Raw genomic sequence first — 16,879 nt, 5'->3', positions numbered from 1 at the left:
CAGAGGAAGACATATCTGCACGGGAAATTACAGTTATGTTTGAGGCGAATGGAGGAATCTATTACAACAACGCTAAAGAAGTCAGCAAATTTAAACTGACTGTGGCCGATTTACCTGAATATGCACAATACATAGGTATAAGGGATCTAGAAGAAGAATTTCAGGTACCATGCCATGCATTAATGTACATACTGTTGTATTAAGCATGTCCTTCATTCTGTCGTTAAGGGTTACAAGTAATCTATTTAGTTTTCTAACACCTACATTTTGTAAGTAAACGTACACATGAGTCAATGAGCGAATATGAAGATTATTAAAATAAGTATGGCATATTTTTCAATTTGCAGAGGATACCATACGGTCTCATAAAACCCTATGGAGTTTCACAAACGAAGTTTAATATGCAAAGAAATAGATACAAAGGAATATACCCATGTAAGAACTTTTTCTTGTTTTCTGAATAAAGGTGTTTTATTTAATTTGATATGTAATGATGTTTAAGTTATTGTTGTTGCTGCCTATCTTTTTATATATGTTTCAGGCAATTAAGACTGTTGGTGTTGTCTTGTTCTATTTCCGTTATGCGTTGGCTTTCATTTGCGTTATAAACAAAGTTGACAATGACATTGTATGGCTGCACTCATGGTTGCAATTGTACCATTCGTGTCAATTTCAGATGATGATACGCGTGTTGTAGTACGCGGAGGAGACACAGACTATATCAATGCAAGCTATGTAGACGTAAGTCCATACAAGCAAAATGTTTGTTTTTTATCGTTATAAGTAGCGGTATTAACATTTTGTTTGTTATATTTATTATTACAATTATAGTAAGTATTATTACTTATATTTCTATTGATCACTGTGTATGTTATATGATATGTCCGACATTTCATAATTATGAAGCAAAATTGTGTTTATCATTCAAAACCATTTGTTTTGGTCAACACTGTGACCATGTTATGTGATTATTTTAACCATTGCAAAAACGTAGGTGTTGCATGTAATGTAAAAAAAAATGTATAACAAGTGTTGTAGTTATTTCTTACTTCGACAGCACAGACAATAAAACTTAATGTTTATGGAGGGATGGAATTTTAATTGCCATGAACAATAAGTTATTCACAAGTTTTTTCGTACAAACTCAATGTTTTAAGCCATCTTCTGATTACGAATTAATTAATTGGACTCTTAGTTTTCGTGATTACAACTTAAATATTTTGAAATTGAATGACCAAATGATATTTATCACAACTTCTTTGTTCCAGGGTTTCAGAAAACGAAATGCATATATAGCTGCCTTGGGTAATATGATATATTTATTTAACGTCTTTTTTCTAATAATATAACAAATGAACTTAAAAGTTTGTTTAAAAACATTTTCAAGTCAATACTAAGTACATGTTAATGAGTCTGTTTATGTCGAATTTTGCATCATTAAGGTCCAATGGCTAAGCAGCTGGGCGATTTCGGCCAATTCTGGCGAATGATCTGGCAACAGAAAGTGGAAAAAATTGTCATGGTGACCAACTTGGTTGAGGGTGAGGTAAGGTGTTTTAATGACAAGTTTGAGAACTTCTTTGATAAAGAGTTTTGTGGTTTGCGATGATTTGAGAAAAAGTGAAAACAATAAATATATACGTATCACTACAACGACCTAGACTTAAAAAATAACAGTAATAATTCAACTTAGGTATTCCATAATGAATACCATAAACATTGTGTAAATAGAATAACAAGTGCTATCGGTATTTAAGAATATTGAAAAAAGGGTTATGATCATGAGTATTATATAGTTTAACTTATGACTCTTTGGCATTATAGTGCCGTTGCCATTACTCTGTATAATTATAATACTTATGTGCAACGTTATCTCAACGGGGTTGTAATTGTAAATATTTGTTTCTTTGCAGAAAACCAAATGTGAGCAATATTGGCCTGATCATTGTCAAAGTAAACTATATGGCGATGTAGAAGTTGTGTGCAAGGTTGAAAAACTGTACGCAGATTTTATTTGGAGACAATTTACGTTTTCCAAGGTAAAGTTTAATTGACTTGGACACTACCAGTAGTTTGACTAGGAAAGAAAACAAATAGGTTGATTGGAAATATGTAAGTATGCTTAAATCTAAATCTGATTAGTATTAACCTTAGCTTATACGTGATACAAATGACAACACAACCTGTGACTTGGAATACAGTAGCGCATGGTCGGATTCGCACGACAGACCGATAATTTTATGACACTCCATCCATTAACTTTCCTTAAGTTATCAGTACTGAGTAATCTATGTTTTCCAGTAATATCCTCATAGACCATCCACAGGTTAGAGACATATACCATTTAAGGGCTTCTAGGTTTCATCATGCAGCCTCCCACGTGCAAAAGGCCATTATTCAACTCTATATTTGAGACACCTAGGCAGAAAAGCTCATATAAAACAGATTTAATAAATATTTTCACAAGTAAAGATGTCTTTTCTCATTGCACACGGAATTTTTTCCCTTATAATATGACGGAAACACTGCTTTTGATAAGTGTGATTTCAGGAAGGGAGGCTAAAACATCTAAATACTTTGAATGACTCAATAGTCCCTCACTTGAAAATAAGTTTCCACTAGATCTTGAATTAAGTGTGTGCACTTTAGTTGTTACGGGATCAAACAAGCGCGAAAACCACTTCCTTAAAGGTGAATATTTTTTTGTAAATATGTTAAATATTTCAACCACAATTCAAAGTATTAATTTACCGATTGTTTTGTAACATTAGCATTTTCATTTTTGTGTTAGTTTAGAACCAAAATATTAAAAAGTTTAACAGTAAATCAAATAATGATAGTCAGTTATAGCATAGAATGAAATGTGAAACAAATATTCAGTGGCCTCATTTTAATTTCCATTCTTTTGCGAAGTAAAGAGTTCACCTTAAGTATATTTTTTTTTTACATTGCGTTCCTTTTAAGAAAAAATTACATGTACACAAACTTTAGTTTTTTATTGTTTATATTCAATATGATTACGCTGTCACATAACACACTTATACACATTGTTATTTTTAAAAATATAATTTTATATACTCATTTTCCAAATTGCATGCATCATAGATGTATAACATCACACCACAAGGTTCTCAATAATAACCACTTCTTTACTTTATTTTTCATTTCCTAACAGAGAAAACAGAATTCCGAAGAAAGAATTTTGCATCACCTTCAGTTCACAGCGTGGCCGGACAAGGACATTCCTGATAACGTCACATCAATTATAGAGTTTAGACAGAGAGTGAACGCCTTGCAAAGTACCCTTGACGGACCAGTGATAGTGCATTGCAGGTAGGGTGTCTAGCTGTGATTTAGATGATTAAAGCGTTCATTACCTAGCTTTAAGCAAATGTAAACATCGTTTGAACCATTGATAAAATAAATGCATGACAGGAAGTAAAATAAAACGATACATTTAAGATCGAAATAAATATTTTTTTTGAAGAGATCCACATTATTTATGTATTTATTTTTGTATAGGTATGTTTTTGTATTAGACAATTTAATGACAATTAGATAACACTCACTTGGAATTGTGTATTTGTATTTAATGTATACTAGCATGAAGAAAATAGTTCGGTGCTAGGTATCAAATACGCCGCAATGATTTGGCTAACCATAAAATTCTGGATCGGCCTTTTTCGATCAGGCCTTTCTGTCCGATACTAACTTCAAGTGATCTAAGATCTATGTCAATTTATTGCTTAACGCATGCTTTCTTTCATGCAAATAATTTACTTTTCACATCATATAAATCTGATAGTACTGAACATGTTTACGCCAGAAATAGTGATATGAATACATCCTACGATTAACAGGTACACTATCGTAGAATGTCAAAAAAGTAATAAAGTAAACACATTGAAAACAGTAGTTCTTGCGAATCAGACTAAGCTAAATAGAAATGAGAAAAAAATGCACGTTCTTATGCTCTCTTCTGGACAGATACAATGTAGAAACATTAAGACTCGTATGTATTCAGTGCTGGCGTAGGACGAACGGGAACCTACATAGCTCTGGACATTCTGACCAAAGAGGGTGAGGCAGAAGGAGCAATAGATATCCCGGGATGCGTTCTCAATATGCGACAGAGCAGACCCAGCATGATTCAGACTTTGGTTAGCTGTTTGCTGATATATATGTTGTATAAGATTTGAAAAGGAAAAGACGCTAAAAACGCACGGTCCGTTAATCGATAAGCGAAGAAGGGTGGCGTTTGATATTCATTGGATTCACGAAGTATGTTCTAAAGTACTCTTTTATAAAAGAGAAGGTCAAAAGTGCGAGTGTGTCCATATAAATCAAAATAATGCATTTATAGGACAAAAGAAAGATCATATACTTCCTTTTATTTTTTATTTCTTCTTTTAGTTTATTGTTGTTTCTTTCACTCATTACCAATTTGATTAAATATTTACGTCTTCACATTTGTATGCCCAATGCAGGTCAAGGAAATGTAGCAATAATACATAAGATTAAGTATTCTAGCAGTACGTCCGAAAGTAAACATACACTAAAATCATTGTTTATCTAATAAATATGATTTCTACTTTAAGAGTCAATACAAGTATCTACACCAAGCGTTGGTCCAATCATTGACTCTTAACTGCTCGTTGATAAAAAGAGAACACTTTGTTGAATATATGAATATGATGTCCAGCAAACAGGAGATACAGAAGCTGTTTGAGGTAGGACAGTATCAAAGGTTAAAATGAATGAATGTGTGTATCAGAAAATGAATTAACATTTAGACAATGACAGCGTTCGTAAAGTTTTGCTATCGTAAATATTTAGTCGTGAATATTGCAATGTCACGTAATCAACATGATGCTTTTTGTTTGAATGATCGTTTTCAGTATTCATGTTTGTTGAATTATTGTTGAACAAATGCTAAACATGTTTTTAGTAAACTGTTTATTTACAAAACGGTATGGTATGCATGTAAAGCAAAATGACAGCACGAGTAGCATTCGTAACATAGCATAGTTTATATAAAACATGTTTAAATAGCACTGAAAAACACTAAATCAACTCAGTATCGTTCGGCTCTTCGCCGGATTGTTCGTCAGCGGGTCAAGGCAGTTCGATAAGAAAGACATGTTAACTCATATTTAAACTGTGTTAACCAGCCATTGGAAACAAACTACCCTCATCCAAGAGTATGTGTTCAGTTTCTGATATGGACGTTTGTTACTCTGCTATATTATCACCTCAGGCCGAGGCCCGTGTGCTATCACCGTATGGTGTGAAACTATGAGATGACCGACAGGCGCTATTCAACAGTTTTTGAATACGAAATATAATTGATATGTTCGTATGAAATTCCAAGCCGTGGCCGAAATTTTGACTTCAAAAGAGTGATATATTCGGTTTATTGATAAAACATTTATTCAAACAAAGAAGAAAATAAATCGGGACCAAAACACAAATTGGAAACAACTATAAATTTGAATAAAAGGTGTTCGGATTAACAGTGTTCAAATGTTCAATCTAATATGCATAAAGTATTGTGAGTTGCATTAGTAGTACTCCTATATAATGTTGCTTTCTGATTATTCGTTAGAAAATGCAGTTTAATCAAGAGCAAAAGTCGGATCAGGAACAACAAGCAACGGAAAATAATCGGCTTCTGACAAAAAAGAACAGAAAACACGCAGACATACCAGGTACCACTTTTATTTTGGTTGCAAAAGTGCAGCATTCTTTTAACTGGCTTACACATATAAATTGCATGTATCTTAAAAGCAACTATTTAGACGAATTCTCATGTTATGAACATATATAACAGGTTAGTTTCTCTTTAGGTATTCAAATAATTTGAAGCTATGATTATAAACGATTCGAACATTCCGTGCCATTGAATTGAAATAAGTTAAAGCATAACAATAGTAGCACCCGGCCCAATGGACAAATCACCAAGTCCCCAAGTTTAAATGCTTGCATAATGGCTGATTGTGTAAAAGAAGTGTTACATACTGAAATCAGAATCGTCTTGAGTGTGGAATAATTCACATAAAGAAAGTCAGTAAATAATGATGTACTTTGATTAATATATAAATGACTATTGAGAACAAGATGGATTTCACTCTCGATATGTCTTCTATCACATAAAACATAATCTTTTACAAGCAGCCTTACCCAGGCTGACGGGGTTTTGGAAGCCTATTGTGAATTTCCAGTCTGTGAAATCCTAGCCAGGTATTTGCATGTACAATTAACATGTACATGTTCAATCAGAGCCAAATTGTCCAAATTTTGTCTCACAAAAGGAAGCAATATCCCCATTAAAACAATTTGAAATTTCCGTTCTCAAAATACAGTTATCGTTAGTCCAGCCACATAATTTAATTGTGCTTACATTATATAACGTTTGACATCTTGTTCAAATGGCCGGTACCCATCGTTATGACCTTTTGTAACATATTTCCTATGAATTTAATTTGCCACCTGCTGCCGTGTCGGAGGTTTCTGCTGTTACCTGTTGAACAATCGCTCACTTTCGTCAACATGAAAATCCCATCCGTTGAAGTTTTCTCTTTGTTAACATGATCTATATTGTTGATGTTGTGTATTGATAGGTGATTCCAACAGACCACGTCTGTATCTGTTTTTGAACCCAGGCGAATCTGATTACATCAATGCGATATACATCAACGTAAGTATGTGTTCTATATTGACGTGGAATATAGTTTGAAATAAATTGCAGGATGAGATTCGTCAATCGCTCACTATGCCTCGACCTTAACAACGTACGACAACGTATAAGGCTTTCAGTGAAATAATGTCTATTACACATTAAATTGAAATTGCTTCTTGCAAAATCAAACAACATTTGCAAAACAAACTCACTTTTCAAATTCAAAGAGGTTTTACAAAATAAAAGAAACATAAAAAAGCATTTAAGAACGTTATAATTTAAGAATATGCAATGTCTACTCAGAAGTATAGCTTCGATAAACTATCGTACGATTCATGCTGTGTTCATATTGCCCCTTATAGTTTCAACATATCGTACAATCGCTTGTTCGATATTTCTCAGTTGTAATAATATCTATATTAACATAAACAGGTTTATTTGTCAGTTTTAAAAATAGTTTCTTTTAAGATGAAAGTTCAGTATTTAACTACAATTGTAACACTGACAAACGTTCTTATTTAAGTTTTTGATTTAACGATGTTTTGTGTAATGCATGTTGAAATGATAGCGCTTTACATATATAGATTGAAATGATAGCTCTATAAATATTTGAATTGAAATGATAGCTCTATACATATTTGGATTGAAATGATAGCTCTATAAGTATTTGGATTGAAATGATAGCTCTATACGTGTTTGGATAGAAATGATAGCTCTTCACGTATTTGGATTGAAATGAGAGCTCTATACGTATTTGGATTAAAATGATAGCACTATACGTATTTGGATTGAAATGATAGCACTATACGTATTTGGATTGAAATGATAGCACTATACGTATTTGGATTAAAATGATAGCACTATACGTATTTGGATTGAAATGATAGCACTATACGTATTTGGATTGAAATGATAGCACTATACGTATTTGGATTGAAATGATAGCTCTATACGTATTTGGATTGAAATGATAGCTTTTTACGTATTTGGATAGAAATGATAGCTCTATACGTATTTGGATTGAAATGATAGCTCTATACGTATTTGGATTGAAATGATAGCTCTATACGTATTTATATTGTAATACAATACTGAACATTCGTTTTACTGCAGATGATTTGTTGGCATGCTTAAACGAACTTTTCATTCCTTTAAAACAAATCCTGATCATTTTTAAAATGATTATACAATGGACACTACAGAGCGAACGTCAAATGAAAAATTAATGTTAAAACATATCTGTATAAAGGCCTTATGTAAATGTCTAGCATATTCTGAACGAGAGCGACAAAACTGCCTTCTTACAAAAAGAAATGCGTTTGTGTCAATTTAAATCTCTTTTCAGAGTTTCAAAACAAAAAACCGCTTCTTGGTAGCACAAACACCTCTGCCTGACACTGTTTCCGATTTCATTGCGCTTGCTGTTCAAGAAAACTGTTCCTGTATTGTTAGTTTGGAGGCACAGGTATTTAATTGTTATAATTTTGTTCATATCACAAATGACGTAGCCATTATGAATTAACGTCGTTACACGTTTATAGGGACATATAGCTAGTGTTGTAAGTTATAACATGACGTCCTTAATAAAAAGCGTTGCAAATTATCAAAGCGCTATAATGTTCATGATTTAGCTATGTTCATGTAATAAGCACGAATTATCATAAAAATAATGGATTATTTTTAATAAGTCTAAACAATTATAAATTCCCTAATGAGTTGCCAGGTATATAAAATTTTCTATAACTTATTAAGAATTAAAAACAAAACTAATTTCCTGTTACTTATATCATTTTATGCAGGGGATTGGCTTATACGTTCCTGGTGACAATATTTCAATGCAAAAAGGTGTGATTTCAATACTTTCTACAAGAGATCAAAGTACAAGACACTTTGTAAAAAGAATGCTGCATTTTGAACTCGACAGAAAGGTACGATTTAAGGCTGTATTGATTATTATTGTAAACATACCAAAATACCATTTTTTTCTTTTGTTTGAAAATTAATGTGTTATTTTAATACTTTCTCATAGTTTATATGGAAAGAAATATGTGGCTTCTAGTCTAAAATAAATGAAAATAACAGAAGTAACAACAATAACAAAAACAAAAACAACAACACCAACAGCAGCGACATTAATCTTTCAACTACCACCATCACAAACAACAACAATCCGTTATTCGTTAGCGATATGATATCGCAAATATTACCTGTAAATAATATTTTTTCGTTCGAATTAAGACCAAGGTGGTGATACCACATTATGAATATTTGAACTGGGATAGAAATCTCAATACACCGAGGTCGGCAGAATACTTTGTTGCCTTCATCAAAGAGGTTGAAGACGCATCCAAATCACTCATCATGAACGGACCGATACTGGTGCATTGTATGTACGTAAAATCTTTGTTTTAGCTCCAAGACGCCTTCAGATGTTGTCTTAGTGATAATATGTCATGTACCTTTGATAGCACAGGAGAATAGTTAATTAATACGATCGTAAACACCAATCTTTACACGATATGTTGCCATTGTCACAGGAACGGCGCTGGAAAGAGTGGTCTGTTTTGTGTTGTCTCCACATTACTTGAAACACTGATTGAAGATAATGAAGTCAGTGTGGTCAATGCGGTGATGAAAGTCAGAGCAAAACGAACGCTTTCCATTCCAAATAAGGTAAATATAAAACTACTTTTTTCAAACAAATCATTATAAATGACTTATGCTTGGTATTATTATTGCACCACAATGGTACAATGAAAACAACAATGACAAACCAGTTGTAACTTTAACGATGAGTCTGTAGAGAGGCGCCAAGTTCAAAACCTAACATACACTGAACGAGAGACACATTGAATAACAACTGCTTGTTTAATATGAATGTACATGAATGATAATTGCATTTATTGCACAAGAATAAACTTTAATAGTTTGTATATTTTGACTTTTTGGGTCCATCATATGTTTGTTTGTTAAACTACTTAATATGTGTTCATTTGTTTTCAAGGTCGACATATTTGGTAGTGTTAATGTCAATGTGGCATTCAGATTGCATAATACAATAAGTAACGTTCGTATTGTATCGCCCAGACGGCATCCTAGTGATGACGTTCATTATGTTATCAAATAACATTTTTACATTGAGAGTTTTCGTCTTTTTTACATTTTTAAAAACTGTCTATGCATGATCATTGTTTTGAATTCAGGTTTAATTTTTCAGGAACAATTTTACTTTTGCTACGAGTGTGTTCTCCAATCCTTGAATGCAAAAGATGACGCTGTGTACTACAACACAAGTGGGGATATCAAGAGGACATGAACACGGCTGACCATTTTGGAACAATGAACGTCGATGTGTTGCCCTTGGCAAGAACATATAAATATATACATTATAAATATATAAGACATGTTCAGCTATATTACTTATAATTTGCACACATGTTGACATTATTAAACGTAACATGATTGCAATTCTGCATCACCGTATTCACATGCTTAAAAAAACGCTTATGTTTATCTGTCTATCTAAACATTGTTTTGTGAATATCATTGTAAATATTTGCACAATTACTGCTATTACTATAAACTGTAGTGTGTTGTATTTGATCGAAACGAGATCCTATAGGAAAGGCTTAATATGCAAACTTATTGGCGATAGGTAGCATTTGATGAGATACAGAGATAGTTCAATATATGCACTCCACTTTCTGCACGGTAAGCTTGTCGATATAATAAACAAAATGTACCACACGGAACCCTCGTGATTGAAACAGGAACTGTGTGCGCGTTGTGTATAATTTCAGTCGTTAAGTTTATATAGTGAATGCAGTAAATGTTGCTTTAATATTTCATGAACGCATTGTACATTTTAATTATCATGTTGTTTTCTATATATATATTGCATTATGCCGAATACACAATAAATGCGAAACGTGTAAAGAAAAAAGTCAAAACGATTAAAAAGTTTTTTATTCCTTTTTTCTATAAGAATTGCTGTATTTAAACGAACCTTTAAGTATGTTTTGAATGTTTTGGCGTTGATAAATGTTTCAAAGAAGAGATGTATTGTACGAGAATATTTTCACGTAACATTACATCTTATTGAATATTTCAACCTATGCATAACTGCTGCTTCGCAGCATATAAAATTATTTAATAAAAGTTATTTTTTTATCTAAAAATAGTTTTCTGATAGAATTCTACGTTTTCTACCAACTTGCATTGGCCTTAAACTTACACTGCAAGTATTAAGAAAAAAAGGCAGAATGTGGAATGGTCAACAAGTTCAATGGAACAAAAATATCATGCCTCACTCAAGCTTATATGACATTAATATAAAAGTTCATAGATGAATCAGAAAATAGGATTATTGTCTGTTTACTTTATTTACGTATGTTATTTTACAATGTATGATAGCATTTTATGCATTGAAATCTTTTGATAGTTCTCCATATAAACCTATTTCAAACATGTATGTTGTATATATTCTAATACCGAATAAAATATCTTCTCTCTGTGACTGTTTGGATCAAGTTCATTTGTCTGTGACGTTATAACACACTTCCAAAGATAAGCCTCAACACATTAAGATATACATATGGAGAAATAAATCAGTGAATTGTGTTTTTGATATATAACCGTGCCTGATTCTAAATTAATCACGCCATTAGTACAATAATACTTATATTATATTTAGTTAAACAATTGGCATACTATTAGTAGTGTTCCTTGTTTTCGTCTACTCTTTAACATTTCCTTCCATATCGGACAGTAACAAGAAGAATGGGCGTAACCGTACAGAACTCAATTATACCACATTTGTTTTGTTACACAGTACAAAACTGCAGCCCTCATGATATAAATCACACACCTGTTCTAAAACGCTCGTGTACAATGTCAATTACTCTGGTTGTGGGTGCCGTTCTTCCACTTATTTCTATCCTAATTTGGATGTCGAGTTCTCCTATGAAGCTGTTTAAATTTAGGGGTTTAGGAACTGTATTCCAATAAATTTAGGCGACATTATACATTATACGTTTAGTGTCGTCTATAAATGCGATACAATACATTCATCCGTGACGACCGAATCGGCCCCGTCAGCAAATCAGGCAACACTATTTATAATTCAATCATCATATTAACCAAACAACTCCATTAGTCCGCTCCCCCCTCATTAAAACAAAAATATACTTATATATTGAGAGGACAAAACATATTTATTAATAATCCGATCGTTTTTGGACTAGAGCACTTGTGGCCTAGTTCATAGCTATAACCGCGATGTCTGCATTTTCAAGCCGCATCTGGGTTTCACTGACGTAATGTATTCATACGCTGTATTTTGAATAAATAGTACCGGCACTGATTGCAATGACTAGTTCAAAACATCCAATAAAAATAGTTCTCCTAACAAATCAAGCTAAGTGTATGTTCTTTCAATGAAGCACAATAAATTCTTACGTAGCGAGTGAGTTCACCGGATTAACTACATGAATTTTCTAGCATACGGTCGGTAGAAAGACGCTTTAACTTCAGCAGGCTTTATTCAGACTAAAATGCAGACTACAAGGGTAAAGTTTAACGTATAAATTAAGACGAAAACAGAATAGAAAAATGCAGATTGTATGCAATAAGTTTATGAACATATTGGAAAAGAACACATCGAAATAGGTTCTTATAACAAAATTTCAGCAAACGACAATATTTCTCCTAACCAGGTAGTGCAATTTATATATCTTCTTTGAATCAAATGTTTACCAGGTACGTATCGAGTAAGATAAGTGGATGACTTCGGAATGTTAATTCTTCCATCCAGACAGGAATGAGGGTAACACAGTTTATTAGATGGTATGCATATTGAAGCATATTGAAATGCAGAAACCACAGCAATAGAATAACGCAGAATTTATGGCCGAGAACAGAAAGGGGAAATGCAGATAATATGCAAGACAATGAAAAGATAGGGATGTAGGTCCATGGGGTATGAAATAAGAACGAAATGGACGATTGTCGCACCAATTTGTTGATTACTTGGCAGGGAATGAAATTATTTCATTGTTTGAAATTTGATGTATTGTCTCCATTGCAATATTAAAATCCGTTATACACATAGCTTATACTTACCAATGTAGAGATTTAAAATATGGAAACTCATACTTAAGAGAGGACAATACACTTTAAGAGTATAATAAGTGTGAGTGAACTGCTGGAATATTGTAGTGTAGCGTTTCGGAAAAAAATACCTTACTTTAAGGACGATTCTATCGCTTACAAAAGAGGAATGTACTTTGAGATTGAATCTATTTCCACATAGCTCGCTTCACAATCAGTCTAAGTCGCTACGTTTATAAATACAATTTTACACTATTTTCAAATGCATTTTTCCCAAGTGAACGTTAAAACATGAAAGGAACAGAGTGAGCAAGCGCTGAACCAGCATTAGATGCTCCTAGATTCAGCTGCGTTAGAATCTGCACTTTCAGTCTAAGATGTCGTGTTCTTATCGTGTGTATTTATGTCTGCGTTTTAAATTTCATGTTATGAAACAGATCACGTGATAAACAGAGAAAATGGTAAGGAAACTATGTTCAATTCCGTCATTAGTAAGTGCTCTTAAATTGTTTTGCAATATATTAAGGTTTCAAATTTCATAGCAGTATACATCTTAATGTAATATTTCTGTGTACATATGTGAGATTGTATTCAGAAATCTAGTTATACGGTTTATGTTTGTCGCAGCATCTCGTTTACGGTCTTTACTCCTTTCGAGCAACATTTCCCCATCGCCATTTTACTGCGCAGTTTGACGAAGAAACGCACAAAAGAAATTGAGAACTCCACGGTCGTTATTACACATAAAGCTTGTGGTCAGTAATTTGAATCAGTTTGCATTGCACTAATACATCGGCCATTGTAGTGTGAATGATTTTATACGACCTGTATTTGGTTAAAGCTTGCTGTTTTTCGCTGAACCCGATTGTTTTGGGTAATGTTTTGACCTACAGGTTGCCACTCTAAAGCGCGTTAAGGAATTTTAACATTAGATTTTCATTTTGTTCCATAAACGCCACAAGTTGAATACTCCATATCAATGTGAATAATATATTTTCTTCTGTCACTCCACAATACCAAATAATTTATTGTTAAACATAAACATTACAGTTACACCTCAATTATTTTCAGCCACTACAGTTTACTTAGCGTACGTTATTTTTAGCCAATACTGTTTAGTTAGCGTACGTTTTAAATGCAACAAAAATTTTAGTTTAAGATCAGCTATCTAGCAGGTGTCAACTTGTTATCTATGTAGTTAGCGCAGGAATCTGTCACTCCTAACTAGGAAACCAACAAGTGGTAAATGGACACTACATGCAAATAAAATCGGGCTGTTTATATGAACTAGCAGACTAGAGAGCCTAGACAAGTTAATCCCAATGCAATGATAGATTTATAATCACTCCATTAATAAGATTAGCATTTAATTCTTCCACTAAACATATTGTTTATCTTTGAGTACATGGGTAATACACCATCTTCATTTAGATTTAATTAGAAAGTGGGGCAGTAATATATAACAACACAGCCTTATTAGAAGTCCACTCACAAATCAATAATAGGAGTATGTCACTAAAGTAAGAAGCCATGAATGGAGCTTGTAAAACATTTCCCTGTCATTCAGTTCTATATATATATATATATATATATATATATATATATATATATATATATATATATATATATATATATATATATATATATATATATATATATATAACCAGCTTTACTGCCTTTCAGTCAGTTGTTAGTTAGGCAATGAACAGAAATTCATTTCTACTGTAATAAGTTTTTTCGGCATATAATCAGTGAAAATGTGATGAATACTTGTTAATGCAATATATATATACCAATTATATGCTGACTGTTAATGATGTAATCATTAGCAAAAGCAATTGAGACAATTATTCATTAAAATGACTTGCTGTGTAAATGTTTATGATCTAAATGTTTAGAGAAAGATTTATTGCTTTAATCCAACTAATGCAAACAACAGAAAGGTGCAGAATTGAATTTGATCTTGTAAACTACATGTTCTTGAATTTAGAGTTGAATCTCGGAGAAGAATGCTTGGTAAATGATTACACTTGGTTTTAACTTGGAGTTGATTCTTGGAGATGAAAGTTTGATGAATGAAATGACTTGGAATTGACTCTTGGAGATGGAAGAATGGTGAATGATTGTAATTGGAGATTATTCTAGTTAAATGAACATGCAGTTAAAACTATTCATTCATCATTATGCTATTCTGTTACGGCACTAACTTGCTATACAATGATTACTGCTATTGAGCTGTCTAATAATTGCTGACTGTCATGGTGAGATTATGTAGATAAAATTAAATTGAACTGGATGTGTTTTTACAGTATTTCTTGCAATGGATTACATTTTGATGTGCGTAGCAAGCTTCAATCAGTCTGATGGGCGTTTGCCAAGCGATACTATGGGTAGAAGTGTGTCCGAACATGTTTGATTTTTCTTGTAAAAATCCAGTATTTCCACATGGCTGTAAATGTCAATAGGCAGGTATTAGAATAAATTTTATTCTCTGGTAGCTATTTATACAGTGCCATTCCTGCTAATATGTCTAGGTCAGACAATGCAACTGGACTTTTAGATCCAAGCAGTCTTCCACAACGTTTGAAAATTGGAGGCAAATGCATTAACATAAATTATTGTGGTGTTCGCTCTGGAAATATTGATAAGTCGTATGTAGGTGATGGTTAAAATTTCTTTTCCCTGGAGACTGCATTTAGTTTGCCTGGTGGCATGCATCAAAGACGTGAAGCGCTTGCCAATTTCGTTTTGGTTTTTAGTGGATTTGCAATTGCAATTCATTATGATGGGTATTCCTACTTTGTTTTTGACAGTCATGCAAGAGATGAAAATGGATTGAAGAGTGCGAATGGCACATGTGTTTTAGGGAAGTGTAAAACATTGCAGAATTTGTGCTCCTTGATTACAAGATTATCAGAATCTTTAAATGTGAACAATGAACAATTTGACCTGCATTCATTTACATTTGCTAAGCGTACCAATTTACCGCCCCATGTTCAGTTTACATATGTGATACTTGATGATGGGTGTCGACAAATTGCTGCAAAACGAAAGTCTTCTTCTAGTAACGAGCCCATCTGTGTTAAACAGAAGAGAATGGTTCAAGCCATTCAAAAGCACTCCCTTCATAAGTTTCTAGATGACAGAAATATAAGCAATGTCTCAGAAATGTGTTCTCATTTCGCCAAATTGATATCTGAAGGTCCTGATTATGTATGTACTTGCTGTACACAGACTTTTTTCAGGCATTCTGTGTCGAACATGCTCAATGTGAAAATGAACAACTTCTATTTTTCGGAGTTCAGTTGTGGGGTTAAAAGTGTTGGCGGGTTGGAATGGATATGCAAATCATGCTTGAGAACTATTCAAACTGGGAAACAGCCAAAAATGAGTGCTTCAAATGGTCTAAAGTTTCCAATGAAACCAAATGAATTGGATCTGACAAATCTGGAGGAACGGTTAGTGTCCCCTCGATTGCCATTCATGCAACTTCGTGAATTACCTAGGGGTGGGTAAGTCAGTATCTCAGGAAATATTGTGAATGTACCTGCTGATGTGAACAGCACAATAACAGTTTGTTACGATTGCTAGAAGAAAGCCAGACCGTAATGCTCAATTAAAACGTCGATTTTCATATAAACATCATGTTGCCTTTGAAAATACCCGCCCAAATAAAGTTTTTACTGCAGCTTAATGGTTAGTTGAAAATAGTACACTTTTCAGAAATGAAGGTATTGTTGTTGATGAAAACTGGCTACTGCATACAGGTACACAAAGCACATTTGCTGAGGATGATAACTGCGAATGATATGAATCAGAATGGTTGTGCCAATAATGCCAGTGCAACTGACGGATGGACAGAGGATGAACACTTTGCAGAAAGACCAAATGGAAACCTAGACACATTCTTACAGGCAGCTGATTTTAGAGAATTCAACCAAATTTTAAGTGTTGCCCTTGGAGAAAAAAATTCCCCAATAGGTTTATTCCATGATTACCACTCAGAGGCATTGTCATTCCCTACTATTTACTGCGGTGAAAAGAGAATTGATAACAGTGAACGCCATGTTCCTTTGCACTATAGTGATATTT

General features: G+C 33.2%; 1 protein-coding gene across 4 annotated transcripts in view; it reads left to right on the top strand.

Annotated features, from left to right (window-relative positions):
- Window positions 1–11,168, top strand: part of LOC128206753 (receptor-type tyrosine-protein phosphatase kappa-like) — a 43,187-nt gene extending 32,019 nt beyond the window's left edge. For 3 of the 4 annotated variants that reach the window (XM_052909429.1, XM_052909428.1, XM_052909430.1), the window contains 16 exons: window positions 4–164; window positions 348–435; window positions 677–741; window positions 1,269–1,305; window positions 1,443–1,546; window positions 1,914–2,039; window positions 3,176–3,333; window positions 4,025–4,160; window positions 4,599–4,730; window positions 5,606–5,708; window positions 6,621–6,697; window positions 8,025–8,144; window positions 8,479–8,607; window positions 8,918–9,069; window positions 9,217–9,352; window positions 9,897–11,168. In XM_052909429.1, the coding sequence (XP_052765389.1) occupies window positions 4–164; window positions 348–435; window positions 677–741; window positions 1,269–1,305; window positions 1,443–1,546; window positions 1,914–2,039; window positions 3,176–3,333; window positions 4,025–4,160; window positions 4,599–4,730; window positions 5,606–5,708; window positions 6,621–6,697; window positions 8,025–8,144; window positions 8,479–8,607; window positions 8,918–9,069; window positions 9,217–9,352; window positions 9,897–9,995 (1,823 nt within the window). In that variant the 3' untranslated portion in view covers window positions 9,996–11,168. The remainder of the gene's footprint in view (window positions 1–3; window positions 165–347; window positions 436–676; window positions 742–1,268; window positions 1,306–1,442; window positions 1,547–1,913; window positions 2,040–3,175; window positions 3,334–4,024; window positions 4,161–4,598; window positions 4,731–5,605; window positions 5,709–6,620; window positions 6,698–8,024; window positions 8,145–8,478; window positions 8,608–8,917; window positions 9,070–9,216; window positions 9,353–9,896) is intronic. The other variant, XM_052909431.1, reaches the window with a different exon arrangement.
- Window positions 11,169–16,879: the final 5,711 nt, after the last annotated feature.

The sequence above is a fragment of the Mya arenaria genome, chromosome 10 (assembly GCF_026914265.1).
Source record: "Mya arenaria isolate MELC-2E11 chromosome 10, ASM2691426v1".
Lineage (NCBI taxonomy): Eukaryota > Metazoa > Mollusca > Bivalvia > Myida > Myidae > Mya > Mya arenaria.
Note: the sequence above shows the minus strand (reverse complement) of the source record. Positions and strands in the feature narration are given on the sequence as shown.